A 23,638-nucleotide genomic window follows, 5' to 3' on the forward strand; every position below is an offset into this window, starting at 1 on the left:
TGATCATCGGTTCAAGTATCTCAGAAACGGCCGGCCTCCTAGGCTTTTCATGCACGGTAGTGTCTAGGCTATCCTGAAAATAGTGCAAAAAACATAAAGTAAGTGGCAGTCCCGTGGATGAAAACAGCTTGTTGATGAGAGGTCGAAAGAGAATGGCAAGAATCGTGCAAGCGAACCGGTGGGCCACAAACAGGCAAATAACGGCGCAGAACAACAGTGGTGTGAAATTCGCATTCCAGTCCTTGTCACGAATGTGCTATTGCAGCAAATGACCACACCAGGTTCCACTCCTATCAGCTAAAAACAAGAGGCGGCTCCAGCGGGCACGCAATCACCAACACTGAACAATTGAGGAGTGGAAAAAAAATATTGCCTGGTCCGACAAATCCCGGTTCATGTTGTGTCATGCTGATGGCAGAGTCAGGATTTGGTGTAAGCAGCATGAGTCCAGGGCCTAGTACACCTTGGGTCCCTTGATACCATTTGAGCAACATTTCCATGTCCCCAAATAATTCAGGCTGTTCTGGAAGCACGTGGTTATGATCCGGTACTATATGGGTCTACCTAATAAACTGGCAACTGAGTGTACATATGCACTTGGACATACATTAAGGTCCAAAATTATTGGCACCTTTGATAAAATATTTTTCTTTAATACTGTATATATATTGTATGCTAAAGAAAATGGGGGTACTATTTTATACTAATACAGTTGCACAGAGAAAGAGATTTTGTTAATCAAATAATTTTTTCTCAAAAAGCTAGGGTTCAAAATTATTGGCACCTCTGTTTTCAATACCTTACCTTCCGAAGATAACAACTATCCATACGTAAAAATAAAAATAAAAATGCGCACATGACTAAGTCGCTTTAGATAAATGCGTCTGCTAAATGGTATATTCTATTATTAATGGAATTGAGCCCTTTTCTAAAAATATTTTATGAGACTTGAATTGAAGAGGGCAAGTCCATAAGCACAGACGAAGGATATCAAGGACCAGGAAAAACTGTATGGAGGAATGGTCTAAGATCCCTTTAAAAGGCTCAGTGCAGTGAGTTATTGAAAGGTATTATTGAAAACCAGGGTGCCAATAATTGACTTATCTTTAAGGAAAAATAATATTCAATTGTTAAAAAAAAATCTTTATCTGAGCAATTGTCTTTTTTTTCCCTTTTACATACAATATAGCTCAGTATTTGTATTATACAGTCTTTTTTTGCTTATCTTTATCAAGGCTAACAATCATTTTGGACCCGACTAATTTAAAAGATCATAAAGATCAAACCTAGTTTTCAACCAGTTAATGGACTCAACAACGCTTTATATTAGTTGAATACATATATCTTTAAATCTCTATTCCTTGTTTAGTGAGTATTGACAGTTGATGTTTCAAACGACCCCTGTGAATGGTGAAAGGTCTTTTCGACCTCATCGCCTCCTGTCATTCCCCTTCACACACTTCTAGCGCTTCACCTCACCTTTTCATCATCCTCGTCATCGTTATCATCCAGGAAGTGGATGGCACTGATCCTGTTCATGGCCCTGTCATCCCAGGTGTCATCCACCACGTCATTCACCAGGCTTTCCAGAGCACCGCAGCGAGCAAGGTTGTCTGAGCCTAAAACAGGATACATTTGATGTGTGTGTGAGGATAGTAATCATTCACATCTTTATTAACTTCACTAGGGTAAGGGGCAGCATTCGGAATTTTGGAGGAAAAGCATGCCCAAATTAAACTGCCTGCTACTCAGGCCCAGAAGCTAGGATATGCATATAATTGGTAGATTTGGATAGAAAACTATAAAGTTTCCAGAACTGTTAAAATTATGTCTGTGAGTATAACAGAACTCATATGGCAGTCGAAAACCTGAGGAAAATCCATCCAGGAAGTACTATTATTTTGAAAGGCTGTTTTTTCATTGAAAGCCTATCCATCATACAAAGACTTAGGACCCAGTTCACAATCTCTATGGCTTCTTCTACGTGTGGCCAGTCTTTAGGCATTGTTTCAGGCTTTTAGTCTGAAAAGTGAGGGAGATACAGCACTTTCAATGAGTGGACAGTGGATATTTCCAGAGTCCAGCGCGTGATCGGGAACGAGCCTTTCTTGTTTCTCCTTTTCTATTGACAAAGCTTTTGTCGGGTTGAAATACTATTGATTATTTATGACAAAATCAACCTGAGGATTGATTGGTACTTTGACTTTTCATCTGGATGTTGAGAGCGCACTTTGTGCCTTTGGATTACTGAACTAAACGCACCAACAAAACTGAGGTTTTTGGACATATAGAGGGACATTATCGAACAAAACAAACATTTATTGTGTAACATGGAGTCCTGGGAGTGCCACCAGATGAAGATCATCAAAGGTAAGTGATTAATTTTAACGCTATATCTGACGTTTGTGACACCTCTCCTTGGTTGAAAAATGTCTGTATAGTTTTTGTGGCTAGGCGCTGACCTAACGCAATCGCATGGTTTGCTTTTGCGGTAAAGCCTTTTTGAAATCTGACACAGCGGCTGGATTAACAAGACGTTTATCTTTAATCCTTCATAAATGTTTATGATGAGTATTTCTGTAATTTGATGTGGCTCTCTGAATTTTCACCGCATGTTTGTTTGAGACAATGATTACTGAATATAACGCGCCAATTTCAACTGAGGTTTTTGGACATAAAGATGAACTTTATCGAACAAAACAAACATTTATTGTGTAACATGAAATCCTGCGAGTGCCATCTGATGAAGATCATCAAAGGTTAGTGATTCATTTAAACCGCTATTTCTGACTTTTGTGAGCCCTCTCCTTGGCTGGAAAATGGCTGTATGATTTTCTGTGACTAGGCGCTGACCTAACTTAATCGCATAGTGTGCTTTCGCCGTAAAGCCTTTTTGATATCGGACACTGTGGTTGGATTAACAAGAAGTTTATCTTTAAAATGGTGTATAATACTTTTATGTTTGAGGAATTTTAATTATGGGATTTCTGTTGTTTTGAATTTGGCGCCCTGCAATTTCACTGGCTGATGTCGAGGTGGGACGCTACCGTCCCACTGAAACCAGAGAGGTTAACCTCTTGAAGCTAGGGGGCACTATTTTTATTTTGGGAAAAATAATGTTCCCAAAGTAAACTGCCTATTTCTCAGGACCAGATGCTAGAATATGCATATAATTGACAGCTTAGGATAGAAAACACTCTAAATTCCAAAACTGTAAAAATATTGTCTGTGAGTATAACAGGACTGATATTGCAGGCGAAATCCTGAGAAAAATCCAATCAGGAAGTGACTCTTATTTTGAAACCCCTGTCTTTCTATGCATCCCTATTGCCCATTGAAAGGGACATCAACCAGATTCCTTTTTCTGTGGCTTCCCTAAAGGTGTCTACAGGCTTTAGACATAGTTTCAGGCCTTTATTTTGAAGAATGAGCGTAAAGTCCACATTGCGTAAGTGGTCAGTTGTTGGCTCTCAGTGTGATTTTTGCGCTAAACAGAGAGGTAGCCATTTTTCCTCCCGGTCCTAGTGAAAAGCCAACTGTCCCGGTTGATATATTATCGAATAGATATTTGAAAAACACCTTGAGGCTTGATTATAAAAAATGTTTGCCATGTTTCTGTCGATATTATGGATATAATTTGGAATTTCTGTCTGCGTTGTCGTGACCGCTATTTCCGGTGGATTCCTAGGCATAACGCATCAAACTGAGGTATTTGGATATAAAATATATCTTTATGGAACAAAAGGAACATTTGCTGTCTAACTGGGAGTCTCGTAAGTGAAAACATCCGAAGCTCAAAGGTAAACGATTAATTTGATTGCTTTTCTGATTTTCGTGACCAAGTTACCTGCCGCTCTGTGTACATAATGTTTTGCTAGTATATCGATAAACATACACAAACGCTTGTATTGTTTTCGCTGTGAAGCACAATTTCAAAATCTGAGACGACAGGGTGATTAACAAAAGGCTAAGCTGTGTTTCGCAATATTTCACTTGTGATTTCATGAATATGAATATTTTCTAGTGAGATTATTTGACCGTTGCGCTGTTATTTAGCATAGTTGACAATTATTCCGGATCGGGGGGGGGGGGGGGGGGGGGGGGGGGGGGGTGGTTCCAAGAGGTTAATTGAAATGCATTCCTGGTGACTACCTTATGAAGCTAGTTGAGAGAATGCCAAGAGTGTGTGAAGCTGTCATCAAGGCAAAGGGTGGCTATTTGAAGAATCTCAAATATTACATTTTTTTATTTGTTTATCAGTTTTTTGGTTACTACATGATTCCATATGTGTTATTTCATAGTTTTGATGTATTCACTGATATTCTACAATGTAGACAATAGTCAAAATAAATGAAATACCCTTGAATGAGTAGGTGTTCTAAAACTTTTGGTGTGTGTGTGTGCGCGCACACTCGGAAAGTGTTAAGAGATCTTGACTTTTTACACATTTTGTTATGTTACATACTTATTCTAAAATGGATTAAATAAAATAAAAAATCCTCATCAATCTACACACAATACCCCATAATGACTTTTTTGCTAATTTATAAAAAATAATAAACCGATACTTTATTTACATAAGTATTCAGACCCTTTGTTGTGAGACTCGAAATTGAGCACAGGTGCATCCTGTTTCCATCCATCATCCTTAAGATGTTTCTTCCTGTGGAGTCCACCTGTGGTAAATTTCAGTTGATTGGACATGATTTGGAAAACACAGACCTGTCTATATAAGGTCCCACAGTTGACAGTGCATGTCAGAGCAAAACCCAAGCCATGAGGTAAAAGGAATTGTCCGTAAAGCTCCGAGACAGGATTGTGTTGAGGCACAGATCTGGGAAAGTGTACCAAAAAATGTCTGCAGCATTGAAGGTCCCCAAGAATACAGTGGACACCGTCATTCTTACACTGAACCCAAACCGGCTGCGTGTGTGCGCCATCGGGCATAAATGTATTTTGGCCGACCACAACAAACACTATCACTTGTGGAGCAGCAGATGAGGATCTACAACTTGTGGAGGTCAAGTCAGTGAGCTCGAATTTGAGGGGGGGGGGGATTGTCTAGCTCTAAGCTTGTGACTAAGCTGGGATTTGAAACTGTGATCTGGATGTTTCCAAGCGCTCATCTGGGGGGTGGGGTGGTTGGGGGTGCAGATTGAGTGATGCAATCATACCAAACACATTGATTTTAATCAGTTGGTTAATTCAGGCCACTTTTGTGTTTGTTTTTACACGGGTCTTACATTTCAAGCATGCATGTGAACATAATTTTGAAAAGCCAATTATTAAAAGTGAATTTGTGGAATTGCTTTCCTTCTTAATGAGTTTGAGCCAATCAGTTGTGTTGTGACAAGGTAGGAGGGTATACAGAAGATAGCCCTATTTGGTAAAAGACCAAGTCCATTCTATGGCAAGAACTGCTTAAATAAGCAAAGAGAAACGACAGTCCATCATTACTTTAAGACATGAAGGTCAGTCAATACGGAACATTTCAAGAACTTTGAAAGTTTCTTCAAGTGCAGTCACAAAAACCATCAAGCACCATCATGAATCTGGCTCTCATGAGGACCGCCAAAGGAATGGAACACCCAGAGTTACCTCTGCTGCAGAGGACAAGTTCATTCGAGTTACCAGCTTCAGAAATTGAAGTAGATGTGTGCCCCACGGTTTTGATCATGTTCGGACCAAATCTAATGCTTGTAGGACTCTGGAGAATATGCAAAGGAGTGACATAGAATGGGAATAGGATATAACCTGTGGGATTAAACTAATTTCACTATGGGGTAGAATTTGAAGTAAAGGCGCTTATAGCTGATCTATAAATGATTACATACAGTAGGTGTATAGAGAGGCCAGTGACCCCTGAGAAAGCTTTTAGGTAATGAAATTGCCAATGACCAAGATCACGTAATACAAATTGAAACCCATATAGAAAGAATCATTGACATTACAGGTCTCTTTTTACTGTAGGCAGCTGCGGTGGTCATAGTGGTTTTGACATACAAAGCTCAGTGACGGCTTAAAATATGATATCCTGGCATTTTTAAAGGTAGGACGGTGTTTGAGGTTTCTGAATAATAAAAGTTCTAAATATGCTTTATAAGTAGTGCATGGCCCTAGGATGGCAACAAACCAAGTGGTTTGAATGGGCTTTTCTCCATTCTGATTGCTTTTTACTGTTCAACAAAACTTCAACAAAAATAATAGGAGGACAAAACTGACAGTGAACTAGTCCTATTTGTAGAACATTGCATAGGAATTAAAATCCCTTTTTGTAGCCTCAAATTCCAGAACTCAACCAATGGCTTTCCATTTGCATAGTTATTTGTTCAATTCCTGAATTTTCCTGAATTTCTTAAATTTCCTGCACTCATTTGTTATTAATTTACACATGGCGTTGCGTTTCTTTTGTTCTAGCATGCCTCCATTTCACCCCCCACCCAAAATTCCTTTATCAGAATAATAATTCTCCTCTGACCGTATATTTTCGGTTTAATTGCAGTTCTTACTTTCGTGGGATGATTTCCAGGGGTCTCTATTTGGCAAGCTTGCCCTCCTAAAGTTGTTCACTTGTTGTGCTAGCAAGTTTGCTAGCAGTTCTTAGATGTTAGCATTTTGTTACTGGTGATGAAAATGGATGTTTGTTAGATTTGAAAGAAATGACGCCAATGTAGATTGATGACAGTCTTCCTAAAAATGTCTTTATGCAAAAGTTCATAAACATTTTACACACACACTTATTTTCACAATGTGAAATACAATTATCAAAAACGAATATACCAACTTCAAGAGAAACAGCCTGGTGGTGGCGGCAGTGCACTGATTAATTACATGTACAGTACTAGTCAAAAGTCTGGACACACCTACTCCTTCAAGGGTTCCTCTTTATTTTTACTATTTTCTACATTGTAGAATAATAGTGAAGACATCAAAACTATGAAATGGGCATTGTCATGCTGAAACAGGAAAAGGCCTTCCTCAAACTTTTGCCACAGAGTTGGAAGCACAGAATTGCCTAGAATGCCATTGTATGCTGTAGAGTTAAGATTTCCCGTCACTGGAACAAAGCCCAAACCATGAAAAAAACCCAAGGCCATTACAACTTTAAAGTTGGCACTATGAGAGTTCTAGAGTTCTCCTGGCATCCGCCAAACTCAGATTCGTCCGTCGGACTGCCAGATGGTGAAGCATGATTCATCACTCCAGAAAACGCATTTCCACTGCACCAGCATTACACCACTCCAGCCGACGCTTGGCATTGCGCATGGCGATCTTAGGCTTACGTGTAGCTGCTTCATAAAGCTCCAGACAAAGAGTTATTGTGCTGACGTTGCTTCCAGAGGCAGTTTGGAACTTTGTAGTGAGTGTTGCAAACGAGGACAGATGATTTTTATGTGCTACGAGCTTCAGCACTCGGCGGCCCCGTTCTGTGAGCTTGTGTGGCCTACCACTTCGCGGCTGAGCTTTTGTTGCTCCTAGATGTTTCCACTTGAAAATAACATGACTTACAGTTGTCCGGGGCAGCTCCAGCAGGGCAGAAATGTGAAAAACTGACTTGTTGGAAAGGTGGCATCCTATGACGGTGCCATGTTGAAAGTCACTGAGCTCTTCAGTAAGGCCATTCGACTGCCAATGTTTTTATACACCTGTCAGCAACGGGTGTGGTTTGAAGGGGTACTATTGGATATATAGGGTATGTCTTTATTTTTGCTGAACTACATGCTGGGGCTGAGTTAATATTATTTTTTTGACCTTTATTTAGCTAGGCAAGATATAACTTGCAGGATATCATGGTAGCCAATGTGTGTTAACCAGTATACCTGGATTTACTGTTACTGCTGCTAGCAATATTAGCATTGTTAGCCTTCTGGCTAGCTATAGCTACCATCGGCCAACAACAGAGTTTTTGCCAGTTTGGTTATAGACGTTCAATGTCTACTATGTAAAGAAACTGAACTGCTAATAAATCAAATCAAATCAAATTTTATTTGTCACATACACATGGTTAGCAGATGTTAATGCGAGTGTAGCGAAATGCTTGTGCTTCTAGTTCCGACAATGCAGTAATAACAAGTAATCTAACTAACAATTCCAAAACTACTGTCTTGTACACAGTGTAAGGGGATAAAGAATATGTACATAAGGATATATGAATGAGTGATGGTACAGAGCAGCATAGGCAAGATACAGTAGATGGTATCGGGTACAGTATGTACAAATGAGATGAGTATGTAAACAAAGTGGCATAGTATAGTATAAAGTGGCTAGTGATACATGTATTACATAAGGATACCGTCGATGATAGAGTACAGTATATACGTATGCATATGAGATGAATAATGTAGGGTAAGTAACATTTATATAAGGTAGCATTGTTTAAAGTGGCTAGTGATATATTTACATCATTTCCCATTATTAAAGTGGCTGGAGTTGAGTCAGTGTCAGTGTGTTGGCAGCAGCCACTCAGTGTTAGTGGTGGCTGTTTAACAGTCTGATGGCCTTGAGATAGAAGCTGTTTTTCAGTCTCTCGGTCCCAGCTTTGATGCACCTGTACTGACCTCGCCTTCTGGATGATAGCGGGGTGAACAGGCAGTGGCTTGGGTGGTTGATGTCCTTGATGATCTTTATGGCCTTCCTGTGACATCGGGTGGTGTAGGTGTCCTGGAGGGCAGGTAGTTTGCCCCCGGTGATGCGTTGTGCAGACCTCACTACCCTCTGGAGAGCCTTACGGTTGAGGGCGGTGCAGTTGCCATACCAGGCGGTGATACAGCCCGCCAGGATGCTCTCGATTGTGCATCTGTAGAAGTTTGTGAGTGCTTTTGGTGACAAGCCGAATTTCTTCAGCCTCCTGAGGTTGAAGAGGCGCTGCTGCGCCTTCTTCACGATGCTGTCTGTGTGAGTGGACCAATTCAGTTTGTCTGTGATGTGTATGCCGAGGAACTTGAAACTTGCTACCCTCTCCACTACTGTTCCATCGATGTGGATAGGGGGGTGTTCCCTCTGCTGTTTCCTGAAGTCCACAATCATCTCCTTAGTTTTGTTGACGTTGAGTGTGAGGTTATTTTCCTGACACCACACTCCGAGGGCCCTCACCTCCTCCCTGTAGGCCGTCTCATCGTTGTTGGTAATCAAGCCTACCACTGTTGTGTCGTCCGCAAACTTGATGATTGAGTTGGAGGCGTGCGTGGCCACGCAGTCGTGGGTGAACAGGGAGTACAGGAGAGGGCTCAGAACGCACCCTTGTGGGGCCCCAGTGTTGAGGATCAGCGGGGAGGAGATGTTGTTGCCTACCCTCACCACCTGGGGGCGGCCCGTCAGGAAGTCCAGTACCCAGTTGCACAGGGCGGGGTCGAGACCCAGGGTCTCGAGCTTGATGACGAGCTTGGAGGGTACTATGGTGTTGAATGCCGAGCTGTAGTCGATGAACAGCATTCTCACATAGGTATTCCTCTTGTCCAGATGGGTTAGGGCAGTGTGCAGTGTGGTTGAGATTGCATCGTCTGTGGACCTATTTGGGCGGTAAGCAAATTGGAGTGGGTCTAGGGTGTCAGGTAGGGTGGAGGTGATATGGTCCTTGACTAGTCTCTCAAAGCACTTCATGATGACGGATGTGAGTGCTACGGGGCGGTAGTCATTTAGCTCAGTTACCTTAGCTTTCTTGGGAACAGGAACAATGGTGGCCCTCTTGAAGCATGTGGGAATAGCAGACTGGTATAGGGATTGATTGAATATGTCCGTAAACACACCGGCCAGCTGGTCTGCGCATGCTCTGAGGGCGCGGCTGGGGATGCCATCTGGGCCTGCAGCCCTGCGAGGGTTAACACGTTTAAATGTCTTACTCACCTCGGCTGCAGTGAAGGAGAGACCGCATGTTTTCGTTGCAGGCCGTGTCAGTGGCACTGTATTGTCCTCAAAGCGGGCAAAAAAGTTATTTAGTCTGCCTGGGAGCAAGACATCCTGGTCCGTGACTGGGCTGGATTTCTTCCTGTAGTCCGTGATTGACTGTAGACCCTGCCACATGCCTCTTGTGTCTGAGCCGTTGAATTGAGATTCTACTTTGTCTCTGTACTGGCGCTTAGCTTGTTTGATAGCCTTGCGGAGGGAATAGCTGCACTGTTTGTATTCGGTCATGTTACCAGACACCTTGCCCTGATTAAAAGCAGTGTTTCACACGAATGCTGCCATCAATCCACGGTTTCTGGTTAGGGAATGTTTTAATCGTTGCTATGGGAACGACATCTTCAACGCACGTTCTAATGAACTCGCACACCGAATCAGCGTATTCGTCAATGTTGTTATCTGACGCAATACGAAACATCTCCCAGTCCACGTGATGGAAGCAGTCTTGGAGTGTGGAGTCAGCTTGGTCGGACCAGCGTTGGACAGACCTCAGCGTGGGAGCCTCTTGTTTTAGTTTCTGTCTGTAGGCAGGGATCAACAAAATGGAGTCGTGGTCAGCTTTTCCGAAAGGGGGGCGGGGCAGGGCCTTATATGCGTCGCGGAAGTTAGAGTAACAATGGTCCAAGGTCTTTCCTCCCCTGGTTGCGCAATCGATATGCTGATAAAATTTGGGGAGTCTTGTTTTCAGATTAGCCTTGTTAAAATCCCCAGCTACAATGAATGCAGCCTCCGGATTAATTGTTTCCAGTTTGCAGAGAGTTAAATAAAGTTCGCTCAGAGCCATCGATGTGTCTGCTTGGGGGGGGATATATACGGCTGTGATTATAATCGAAGAGAATTCTCTTGGTAGATAATGCGGTCTACATTTGATTGTGAGGAATTCTAAATCAGGTGAACAGAAGTATTTGAGTTCCTGTATGTTTCTTTCATCACACCATGTCACGTTGGCCATGAGGCATACGCCCCCGCCCCTCTTCTTACCAGAAAGATGTTTGTTTCTGTCTGCGCGATGTGTGGAGAAACCCGTTGGCTGCACCGCTTCGGATAGCGTCTCTCCAGTGAGCCATGTTTCAGTGAAGCAAAGGACGTTACAGTCTCTGATGTCCCTCTGGAATGCTACCCTTGCTCGGATTTCATCAATTTCATCAAGTGATGCGTTTCAAGGCTGCTAGTGGTTAGCTAGTAGGGGTAAGCAAGCAGAAGTGTAAAAGGGGCTATGCTAAAAGCCCACGCACTGTATAAGTGCAACTTTTTTTAGCTGACAAATTTTAAAAAATTCAATCCCAGGATATGTTCAAATGATAAATTGGCTTTATTCAGAGTGCCAATTTATTTTTGCAAAAACAACAAGGACTCGATATGTGGGTCTTTACCGTCTTATGGACAGTGGCTTCACTCCTGCTCGTCTAGAGCTTCTCTTTACATTAGACTAAACTCTCCTTCCAGACTGACATTAAGCATCTTCAATCAAAAATTAAATCTAGAATTGGCTTCCTATTTCGCAAACAAAGCTTCCTTCACCCATGCTGCCAAACATACCCTCGTAAAACTGACCATCCTACCGATCCTCGACGATGTCATCTATAAAATAGCCTCCAACACTCTATTCAGCAAACTGGATGTAGTCTATCACAGTGCCATCCGTTTTGTCACCAAAGCCCCATATACTACCCACCACTGCAACCTGTACGCTCTCGTTGGCTGGCCCTCGCTTCATACTCGTCGCCAAACCCACTGGCTACAGGTTATCTACAAGTCTCTGCTAGGTAAAGCCCCACCCTATCTCAGCTCGCTGGTCACCATAGCAGCACCCACTTGTAGCACACGCTCCAGCAGGTATATCTCACTGGTCACCCCCAAAGCCAATTCCTCCTTTGGTCGCCTTTCCTTCCAGTACTCTGCTGCCACTGACTGGAACAAACTGCAAAAATCACTGAAGCTGGAGATTCCCATCTCCCTCACTAGCTTTAAGAACCAGCTGTCAGAGCAGCTCACAGATCACTGCACCTGTTCATAGCCCATCTGTATACAGCCCATCTATCTACCTCATTCCCATACTGTATTTATTTATTTAGCTCCTTTTGCACCACAGTATCTCTACTTGCACATCTACCATTCCAGTGTTTAATTGCCATATTGTAATTACTTCGCCACCATGGCCTATTTATTGCCTTAACTCCCTTATTTGACCTTATTTGCACTCACTGTATATAGACTTTTTTTTCCTACTGTATTATTGATGGTATGTTTGTTTATTCCATGTGTAACTGTGTTGTTGTATGTGTCAAACTGTTTTGCTTTATCTTGGCCAGGTCGCAGTTGCAAATTAGAACTTGTTCTCAACTAGCCTACCTGGTTAAATAAAGGTTAAATAAATAAATAAAAATTATATAAAATATACAGTTCTCCCGAAATACGAATGTAAAGTGATATGTCATATTGGAAGGATAAAACAAATCTTCCCTTTAATGCAGAGTGCCAAGCAGAGACGCATCAGGTCACATTTTTACAGTCTTTAGGCTCCCGAGTGGTGCAGCGGTCTGAATCTCAGTGCTAGGGTCGTCACTACAAAACCTGGTTCGATCCCAGGCTGTATCCCAACCCGCCGTGATTGGGAGTCCCATAGGACGGAGTACAACTGTCCCAGCGTCGTCCGGGTTAGGGGAGGGTTTGGCCGGGGTAGGCCGTCATTGCAAAATAAGAATTTGTTCTTAACTGACTTATAAATAAATAAAAAGGTTAAATAAAAGTGACTCGGCCGGGTATCGAACTCCCAATCTTCCAATATCAGGGCGGATACTCTATCCACAAGACCACAGAGTTGGTAGTACATGACAAGACCTTACCTTTACTGTCAGGTTCTAAAGGCTGCTGGGGCAGGAGAACACAGGTGAGTACTTTTTCCCCCGACTCTGGATCCATGTCATTCTGGAAGGTGAGTAGAGGCTGGGACTGGTTCTCTGACAGCCACAGGGCCTTGAGTCGCAGCATGGTCAGAGATATGGGTAGGTGGAGTAGTCTGGAGAGAGATGATAATGTGTTATTGAAAGACTGCAGAGAATATTAAGTGACCCTTATTGATTTGTGGACAGCTCAGAGTCTACATTGGTGTCAAATATTATGACTTACTTTGCTACATCTAAAAGCATTACTGGGACTGGAGTATAATAAGATAAATAATATACACTACAGGTCAAAAGTTTTAGAACTCGTTCAGGGGTTTTTCTTTATTTTGACCATTTTCTACATTGTAGCATTGTAGTGGCTATTCTCCAAATAGCAACCCTAGAACTTGTGTGTGCAAAGCTGTCAACTTGGCATTCTCTCAACCAGCTTCATGAGATAGTCACCTGGAATGCATTTCAATTAACAGGTGTGCCTTGTTAAAAGGCACTGATAGGCCGTAATTGTAAATAAGAATTTGTTCTTAACTGACTTGCCTAGTTAAATAAAAGTTCATTTGAGTCAATCAGTTGAGTTGTGACAAGGTAGGGGGGTATACAGAAGATAGCCCTATTTGGTAAAAGACAAAGTCCATTCTATGGCAAGAACTGCTTAAATAAGCAAAGAGAAACGACAGTCCATCATTACTTTAAGACATGAAGGTCAGTCAATACGGAACATTTGAAGAACTTTGAAAGTTTCTTCAAGTGCAGTCACAAAAACCATCAAGTGCTATCATGAAACTGGCTCTCATGAGGACCGCCACAGGAATGGAAGACCCAGCTGCAGAGGAAAAGATCAATAAAGTTACCAACTAGAGGTCGACCGATTAATCCAATGGCCGATTAATTAGGGCTGATTTCAAGTTTTCATAACAATCGGAAATCTGTATTTTTTGACACCGATTTGGCCAATTTTTTTTTAAATACACCTTTATTTAATCTTTGTTTAACTAGGCAAGTCAGTTAAGAACACATTCTTATTTTCAATGACGGCCTAGGAACGGTGGGTTAACTGCCTCGTTCAGGGGCAGAACAACAGATTTTCACCTTGTCAGCTCAGGGGATTCAATCTTGCAACCTTTCAGTTAACTAGTCCAACGCTCTAACCACCTGCCTCATTGCACTCCACGAGGAGACTGCCTGTTACGCGAATGCAGTAAGCCAAGGTAAGTTGCTAACTAGCATTAAACTTATCTTCTAAAAAACAATCAATCATAATCACTAGTTAACTACACATGGTTAATGATATTACTAGTTTATCTAGCGTGTCCTGCGTTGCATTTAATCGATGTGGTGCGTATCGTTGCTCCAATGTGTACCTAACCATGAACATCAATGCCTTTCTTAAAATCAATACACCGAAGCATATATTTTTAAACCTGCATATTTAGCTAAAAGAAATTCAGGTTAGCAGGCAATATTACCCAGGTGAAATAGTGTTGCTTCTCTTGTGTTCATTGCACGCCGAGTCAGTGTATATGCAACAGTGTGGGCCGCCTAATTTGCCAGAATTTTACGTAATTATGACATACCATTGAAGGTTGTGCAATGTAACAGGAATATTTAGACTAACGGATCCCACCCATTGGATAAAATACGGAACGGTTCCGTATTTCACTGAAAGAATAAACGTCTTGTTTTCGAGATGATAGTTTCCGGATTCGACCATATTAATGACCGAAGGCTCGTATTTCTGTGTGTTATTATGTTATAACTAAGTCTATGATTTCATAGAGCAGTCTGACTGAGCGGTGGTAGGCAGCAGCAGGCTCATAAGCATTCATTCAAACAGCACTTTCGTGCGTTTTGCCAGCAGCTCTTCATTGTGCGTCAAGCATTGCGCTGTTTAGGACTTCAAGCCTATCAACTCCCGAGATGAGGCTGGTGTAACCGATGTGAAATGGCTAACTTAGTTAGTGGGGTGCGCGCTAATAGCATTTCAAACATCACTCGCTCTGAGACTTGGAGTGGTTGTTCCCCTCGCTCCTACCTGGTTCGAGACTCATGTTAAAAGGAACCACCAGGTTTCATATGTTCTCATGTTCTGAGCAAGGAACTGAAACGTTAGCTTTCTTACATGGCACATATTGCACTTTTACTTTCTTCTCCAACACTTTGTTTTTGCATTATTTAAAGAAAATTGAACATGTTCATTATTTATTTGAGGCTAAATTCATTTTATTGCTGTATTATATTAAGTTAAAATAAGTGTTCATTCAGTATTGTTGTAATTGACATTATTACAAATAAAAAAATAAAAGAATCGTCCGATTAATAGGTATCGGCTTTTTTTAGTCCTCCAATAATGGGTATCGCCGTTGAAAAATCATAATCGGTCGACCTCTATTACCAACCACAGAAATTGCAGCCCAAATAAATGCTTCAAATCAAATTTTATTTGTCACAGTTACAAATAAGGTGGGGAAAAACACACACACACAATAGCACGATTGGTTAGGAGTCTGTAAAATGGCAGCCATCTCTTCCGGCACCATTCTAACACAGAGTTCAAGTAACAGACATCTCAACATCAACTGTTCAGAGAAGACTGTGTGAATCAGGCCTTCATAGTCGAAATGCTGCTAAGAAAGCACTACTAAAGGACACCAATAAGAAGACGAGACTTGCTTGGGCCAAGAAACATGAGCAATGGACAGTAGACCGGTGGAAATCTGTCCTTTGGTCTAGAGTACAAATTGGATATTTTTGGTTCCAACCGACGTGTCTTTGTGAGCCATGGTGTGGGTGAACGAATGATCTCCGCATGTGTATTTGCCACCATGAAGCATGAAGGAGGTGGTGTTATGGTGTGGGGGTGCTTCGCTGGTGACACTGCTTGTAATTTATTTAGAATTCAAGGCACACTTAACCAGCATGGCTACGACAGCATTCTGCAGCGATACGCCGTCCCATCTGGTTTGGGCAATGACCCAACACCTCCAGGCTGTGTAAGGGCTATTTTACCAAGAAGGAGAGTGATGATGCTGCATGAGATAACCTGGCCTCCATAATCACCCGACCTCAACCCAATTGAGATGGTTTGGGATGAGTTGGACTGCAGAGTCAAGGAAAAGCAGCCAACAAGTGTCCAGCATATGTGGGAACTCCAAGACTGTTGGAAAGCCTTCCAGGTGATGCTGGTTGAGAGAATACCAATAGTATGTATGCAAAGCTGTCATCAAGGCACAGGGTGGCTATTTGAAGAATCTAAAATAAAATAAATATTTGATTTGTTTAACACTTTTTTGGTTACTACATGATTCCATGTGTTATATCATAAGTTTGAGGTCTTCCCTATTATTCTACGGTGTAGAAAATAGTAAAAAAATATAAAGAAAAACCCTTGAATGAGTAGGTGTTCTAAGACTTTGACCAGTTGTGTATATGATGTAATGTGAATATGATCATAGGCTAATAAATATACATTGAATTTCATTTATATGTAGCCTACCTATTTCCAGACACATCAAACACATGCAGTTCTGTGGCCTGAGAGATCTCAGAGGGAATTCTTGTCAGCCTGTTCCCTCGAACACAGAAGACATTCAGGCTACTGCAGCCTCCAATCTGGATTAGGGAAGAAAGGCATACAAATAAGACATTTTAAAACTCTAAAAGACACCGTTTTAATTTATCATCACACACCCACAAAATTCCATACACGAACAGAGAAGGTGTTCTTTGAGGCACACAAACATCTTGAGCAGTAGGCTTTGGTAAGAACAGTTCATGTTAAAAATATAATAAAAATTAAGTATTTACCTTTATACCTTAGCATTTTCTAAATCACAGAAAATTAATTTTTGTTTGTAAAAATGTATTAAAAAAATGCTAAAATCTATTTAGCATAATGGGCATAGATAGGTAAACCATTAAGAGCATTTGGGAGCTTTGCCACAGAATTGGGCATCTTGATGGAATTGGGCTATGGAGTTTGGCAAAGTAGGAGCTAAAATTAGCCGCAATTAGTAGTGTGTTGAAGTAGGGACCGGATGGGCCAGCTAAAGTGCTGTAGTCAGACTGTAATCTACTATCAGCCAGCGGCCAGACAGACCTGAACAGGGACCAAATACAGTAATGGAGTCTCATCATGTTAAAAGGATCTGGCTAAGCTGATGCTCTCACTGGAGTACTAAAGATTGATTTAAAGAGGTGCCTCGAAGAGAAGTCCAAATATCAGCAGGAGTTACAGTTAGTAGGCAACACATAGGTTCTACTCAAAGTCTAGCCATTACTTCAGAAGTAGAATTAACAAAGTACTACATGCATGGGCCCACGCTTAAACAACGTCAATACCGGGTACGTTGTTTGTCTATGAAATTCATTAGAATTGTGCATTGGAAATATGAACAAATTGCAGACCTTTGTGTGGATTTAAAATCACAACAAGATCAGGTTTTGAAACTTTTAGACAATTATCAGTCATGAATATTAATTAAAAAGAACATAGAGCTACATCCCGACACCTGTGGTAAACAAGTAGTTGTCTAGTACTATTGTTACTGTTAAGAAATGTTAACGGTTAGAGATAATAAAACAATGACATTATCTGTGCAAAGTTCTGTGGACTCACACTGAGACACAGGGGCATTGTATAACTACTAAAGGGCTCTTTCAGATTAAACTTTAACCAGAGGGAGCTTGCCTTCGCTTTAATAGACAAGAGGCTAGAATCAACAACAGTATCTCTCTCACACGCACACACACGAAGCAGGCATTCTGGGACAATAAACCAGTGCTGAATACACCAGAGAACTGCAGTCAGTGTGTGTGCACTTGTTTTGTCTGTGCTTGAATCCCCTGAAAACAAAAGATAGCATGCCAACAGCCGGAGAGCTGAAGCCGGAGAGTTGAAATCATGCTAAAGTACAGACAGACAGACAGTAAAGTCACACACACAATGAAGAGTCACACAGCCATGTCTAGGGTGAAGACAGTCACAGTGGGAGATGGATTTTGTGCCTGTGAGAGTGCTCCAGGTCAGGTCGATATGACAAATCGACCTTTGCCTGCATAGTACCACTGTGGCATACGCTTCCACTGAATGGGATTCAGCTCACAGAGACCAGATTTGCTGGTTAGCAGGTGTAAGGATTAGCCTTTTTACAATACCCATTAAAATCAGAGGGGGTCAGGTTTAGTCCAGCAAAGCTCTGCATGCAAATCATACAGTGATCACTGGGGGATGCACTAACCAGATTCCACTGACTCATGACTGAGGCTTCAATGATTTTACATCCATTTGTCTGAGCAGCAGGGTAAATCATGAAGACAAAATGAGATGCAATCAAGGTTTATGTGAGCTTTTTCTGAGCATGTTCAGGCCTAGCATGCACAAGCATTTTGCTTACAGTATTGGGGTAAAATGGTTAACATAGCATTACATAAAAATAAGCAACTTCACTCACACATTGACTCTAGAGCACCCACAGAAGAAGTGGCTCACCGCAGCAAGGGAAGAAATTGCTTTGGATCCAGTCCGCACTCATTCAGATAATACAAGAACGGGGTTGTAAATCACAATGTCCAGTGGAACTACTTCACTGCTGCATCACAAAACGTGATTGATACGGTAAGATCACAACGGGAGATGCAATAAAACTTTGAGCCATAAAACAAAAAAAAAGAAGGAAAAGTGCTTGTATCCCAGAAAGAAACTCAGAAGGAAACAGCCTCATGTCCTGACAACATAAAAAATATGGCTAAGATAATAAAAGCTTGGCACAAATACACTTGACCAGTGGTTCCCAAACGTTTTATAGTCCCGTACCCCTTCAAACATTCAACCTCCAGCTGCGTACCCCCTCTAGCACCAGGGTCAGTGCACTCTCAAATGTTGTTTTTTTGCCATCATTGTAAGCCTGCCCCACACACACCCACACTATACGATATATTTATTAAACATAAGAATGAGTGTAAGTTTGTCACTTCCCACGAGCCAGGTTGTGACAAAGAGCTCTTATAGGACCAGGGCACAAATAATAATCAATAATTTTGCTCTTTATTTAACAATCTTACATATAAAACCTTAATTGTTCATCGAAAAATGTGAATAACTCATCCTAGGTTAATGAGAACGGTGTGCTTGAAAGGATGCTCATAACTCTGCAATGTTGGGTTGTATTGGAGAGTCTCAGTCTTAAATCATTTTCCACACACAGTCTGTGCCTGTATTTAGTGTTCATGCTAGTGAGGGTCAAGAATCCAGTCTCACATAGGTACGTGGTTGCAAAGGGCATCAGTGTCTGAATAGCGCGATTTGCCAAGGAAAGATACTCTGAGCGCAGCCCAATCCAGAAATCTGGCAGGCTTCTGATTAAATTCAATTTTCACAGAACCACTTGTTGCAATTTTGATGAGGCTCTCTTGTTCAGATATCGGTAAGAGGACTAGAGGCAGGGCATGAAAGGGATAATGAATCCAGTTGTTTGTGTCATCCGTTTCGGGAAAGTACCTGTGTAATTACACTCCCAACTCACTCAGGTGCTTCGCTATATCACATTTGACATTGTCCATAAGATTGAGTTCATTTGCACACAAAATCATAGAGTGATGGAAAGACCCGTGTGTTGTCCTTGTTAATGCAGACAGAGAAGAGCTCCAACTTCTTAATCATAGCCTCAATTTTGTCCGGCACATTGAATATAATTGTGGAGAGTCCCTGTAATCCTAGATTCAGATCATTCAGGTGAGAAAAAACATCACCCAGATAGGCCAGTCATGTGAGAATCTCATCATCATGCAAGCGGTCAGACAAGTGAAAATTGTGGTGAGTGAAGAACTTTAAACTCGTCTCTCAATAAAATAAATGTATGTTGTGAAAGCGTTACATGGTCGCTGCCCATATCATTGCATAGTGCAGACAATACACGAGAGTTCAGGGGCCTTGCTTTAACAAAGTTATCCACTGTAGTGTTCAAAATGTATTTCAAGCTGTCAGGCATTCCCTTGGCAGCAAGAGCCTCTCAGTGGATGCTGCAGTGTACTCAAGTGGCGTCGGGAGCAACTGCTTGCACGCACGTTTCCACTCCACTTGGCATTTTTTTTGTTTCTAAATGAGTGAAGGTTTCATCGAGTTGTGAGATAGTACTTTTCACATAACACACTGTGGCTGTGGAAAGGCACTACTCCCAATATAAGTGAACCCCAAATCAATGTAGTTCTCATCCTATTTGCGCCTATTTGATGGTACAACGTCCCTGTCTGTTGTTCGGTGCTTTCCCTGGTAAGGGGGCAGTAGCTCTTCGGCTGCATCAGATTCACAATTGTCAGTGTCCATGCTAGCTGGGCTAACAACAAATGTAGAATTACTGATGCTAGCATTGGATGTGCTTGTGGAAGCAGAACAACGCGTGTCGTCAACAGGTGCAGGTGTAGTACTGCTGGTATGGACAAGGCCTTACTTGTTTTTAACCATTTATCAGTTTTCAAGCCAACGGAATGAGCAGCAGCTACGTTTGGCTACATACGGACCATTAGTGGAATTCCCGCGAGAGAGTAATGGTTGATGTGATTGGATGTTAATTATTTGACTAGGCTACCTGTATTTGACATTGTTGTTATTTCGCTGAACACTAGATGGTTTAATTTTGGGCAGTGAAACGAGGCTACTCAGGCGAGAGAGAAAAATTCACCCAAATGTACAGCCCCGTGGGAAAATATATATATGGACTGTTTGAAAATGTGAAGATAATTTTATTTTTTAAATGTAAAATATTAAAAAGGTAATTTTGTATGTGAACCACATTTGTATTGGCGTACCTCCGATGGCATTGCACACTGTAACGTTCTTTGCTTCACAGAAACATGGCTCACTGGAGAGACGCTATCGGAGTCGGTGCAGCCAGCTGGTTTCTCCACGCATCGCGCTGACAGAAACAAACATCTTTCTGGTAAGAAGAGGGGCGGGGGCGTATGCTTCATGGTTAACGAGACGTGGTGTGGTCACAACAACATACAGGAACTCAAGTCCTTCTGTTCACCTGATTTAGAATTCCTCACAATCAAATGTCGACCGCATTATCTACCAAGGGAATTCTCTTCGATTATAATCACAGCCGTATATATCCCCCCCCCCCAAGCAGACACATCGACGGCTCTGAACTAACTTTATTTGACTCTTTGCAAACTGGAATCCATATATCCTGAGGCTGCATTCATTGTAGCTGGGGATTTTAACAAGGCTAATCTGAAAACAAGACTCCCTAAATTGTATCAGCATATTGATTGCGCAACCAGGGCTGGAAAAACCTTGGATCATTGCTGTTCTAACTTCCGCGACGCATATAAGGCCCTGCCCCGCTCTCCTTTTGGAAAAGCTGACCACGACTCCATTTTGTTGATCCCTGCCTACAGACAGAAACTAAAACAAGAAGCTCCCGCGCTGAGGTCTGTTCAACGTTGGTCCGACCAATCTGATTCCACACTCCAAGACTGCTTCCATCACGTGGACTGGGATATGTTTCGTACTGCATCAAACAACAACATTGACGAATATGCTGATTCGGTGAGCGAGTTCATTAGAATGTGCGTTGAAGATGTCGTTCCCATAGCAACGATTAAAACATTCCCAAACCAGAAACCGTGGATTAATGGCAGCATTCGCGTGAAACTGAAAGCGCGAACCACTGCTTTTAATCAGGGCAAGGTGACTGGAAACATGACCGAATACAAACAGTGTAGCTATTCCCTCCGCAAGGCAATCAAACAAGCTAAGCGTCAGTATAGAGACAAAGTAGAATCTCAATTCAACGGCTCAGACACAAGAGGTATGTGGCAGGGTCTACAGTCAATCACAGATTACAAAAAGAAAACCAGCCCCGTCACAGACCAGGATGTCTTGCTCCCAGGCAGACTAAATAACTTTTTTGCCCGCTTTGAGGACAATACAGTGCCACTGACACGGCCCGCAACCAAAACATGCGGACTCTCCTTCACTGCAGCCGACGTGAGGAAAACATTTAAACGTGTTAATCCTCGCAAAGCTGCAGGCCCAGACGGAATCCCCAGCCGCGCCCTCAGAGCATGCGCAGACCAGCTGGCTGGTGTGTTTACGGACATATTCAATCAATCCCTATCCCAGTCTGTTGTTCCCACATGCTTCAAGAGGGCCACCATAGTTCCTCTTCCCAAGAAAGCTAAGGTAACTGAGCTAAACGACTACCGCCCCGTAGCACTCACTTCCGTCATCATGAAGTGCTTTGAGAGACTAGTCAAGGACCATATCACCTCCACCCTACCTGACACCCTAGACCCACTCCAATTTGCTTACCGCCCATATAGGTCCACAGATGATGCAATCTCAACCACACTGCACACTGCCCTAACCCATCTGGACAAGAGAAATACCTATGTGAGAATGCTGTTCATCGACTACAGCTCGGCATTTAACACCATATAGTGCCCTCCAAGCTCGTCATCAAGCTCGAGACCCTGGGTCTCGACCCCACCCTGTGCAACTGGGTACTGGACTTCCTGATGGGCCGCCCCCAGGTGGTGAGGGTAGGCAACAACATCTCCACCCCGCTGATCCTCAACACTGGGGCCCCACAAGGGTGCGTTCTGAGCCCTCTCCTGTACTCCCTGTTCACCCACGACTGCGTGGCCACGCACGCCTCCAACTCAATCATCAAGTTTGCGGACGACGCAACAGTGGTAGGCTTGATTACCAACAACGACGAGACGGCCTACAGGGAGGAGGTGAGGGCCCTTGGAGTGTGGTGTCAGGAAAATAACCTCACACTCAACGTCAACAAAACTAAGGAGATGATTGTGGACTTCAGGAAACAGCAGAGGGAACACCCCCCTATCCACATCGATGGAACAGTAGTGGAGAGGGTAGTAAGTTTTAAGTTCCTCGGCGTACACATCACAGACAAACTGAATTGGTCCACCCACACAGACAGCATCGTGAAGAAGGCGCAGCAGCGCCTCTTCAACCTCAGGAGGCTGAAGAAATTCAGCTTGTCACCAAAAGCACTCACAAACTTCTACAGATGCACAATCGAGAGCATCCTGTCAGGCTCTATCACCGCCTGGTACGGCAACTGCTCCGCCCACAACCGTAAGGCTCTCCAGAGGGTAGTGAGGTCTGCACAACGCATCACCGGGGGCAAACTACCGGCCCTCCAGGACACCTACACCACCCGATGTCACAGGAAGGCCATAAAGATCATCAAGGACAACAACCACGCCACTGCCTGTTCACCCCGCTATCATCCAGAAGGCGAGGTCAGTACAGGTGCATCAAAGCTGGGACCGAGAGACTGAAAAACAGCTTCTATCTCAAGGCCATCAGACTGGTAAACAGCCACCACTAACATTGAGTGGCTGCTGCCAACACACTGACTCAACTCCAGCCACTTTAATAATGATGGGAAATTATGTAAAATATATCACTAGCCACTTTAAACAATGCTACCTAATATAATGTTTACATACCCTACATTATTCATCTCATATGTCTACGTATATACTGTACTCTATATCATCTACTGCATCTTTATGTAATACATGTATCACTAGCCACTTTAAATATGCCACTTTGTTTACATACTCATCTCATATGTATATATTGTACTCAATACCATCTACTGTATCTTGCCTATGCCGCTCTGTACCATCACTCATTCATATATCTTTATGTACATATTCTTTATCCCCTTACACTTGTGTCTATAAGGTAGTAGTTTTGGAATTGTTAGCTAGATTACTTGTTGGTTATTACTGCATTGTCGGAACTAGAAGCACAAGCATTTCGCTACACTCGCATTAACATCTGCTAACCATGTGTA

General features: G+C 42.5%; 1 protein-coding gene across 2 annotated transcripts in view; it reads right to left on the reverse strand.

Moving 5' to 3' along the window:
* LOC110502701 (uncharacterized) overlaps positions 1 to 23,638 on the reverse strand; it is a 77,995-nt gene that overhangs the window by 1,779 nt on the left and 52,578 nt on the right. For both annotated transcript variants that reach the window (XM_021580941.3, XM_021580940.3), the window contains exons 11-13: positions 16,297 to 16,412; positions 12,747 to 12,919; positions 1,480 to 1,619 (exon numbers count right to left, since the gene is read on the reverse strand). In XM_021580941.3, the coding sequence (XP_021436616.2) occupies positions 1,480 to 1,619; positions 12,747 to 12,919; positions 16,297 to 16,412 (429 nt within the window). The remainder of the gene's footprint in view (positions 1 to 1,479; positions 1,620 to 12,746; positions 12,920 to 16,296; positions 16,413 to 23,638) is intronic.

Source organism: Oncorhynchus mykiss, chromosome 23 (assembly GCF_057628025.1).
Source record: "Oncorhynchus mykiss isolate SJ-2025 chromosome 23, ASM5762802v1, whole genome shotgun sequence".
In the NCBI taxonomy this organism is placed as follows: Eukaryota; Metazoa; Chordata; class Actinopteri; order Salmoniformes; family Salmonidae; genus Oncorhynchus; species Oncorhynchus mykiss.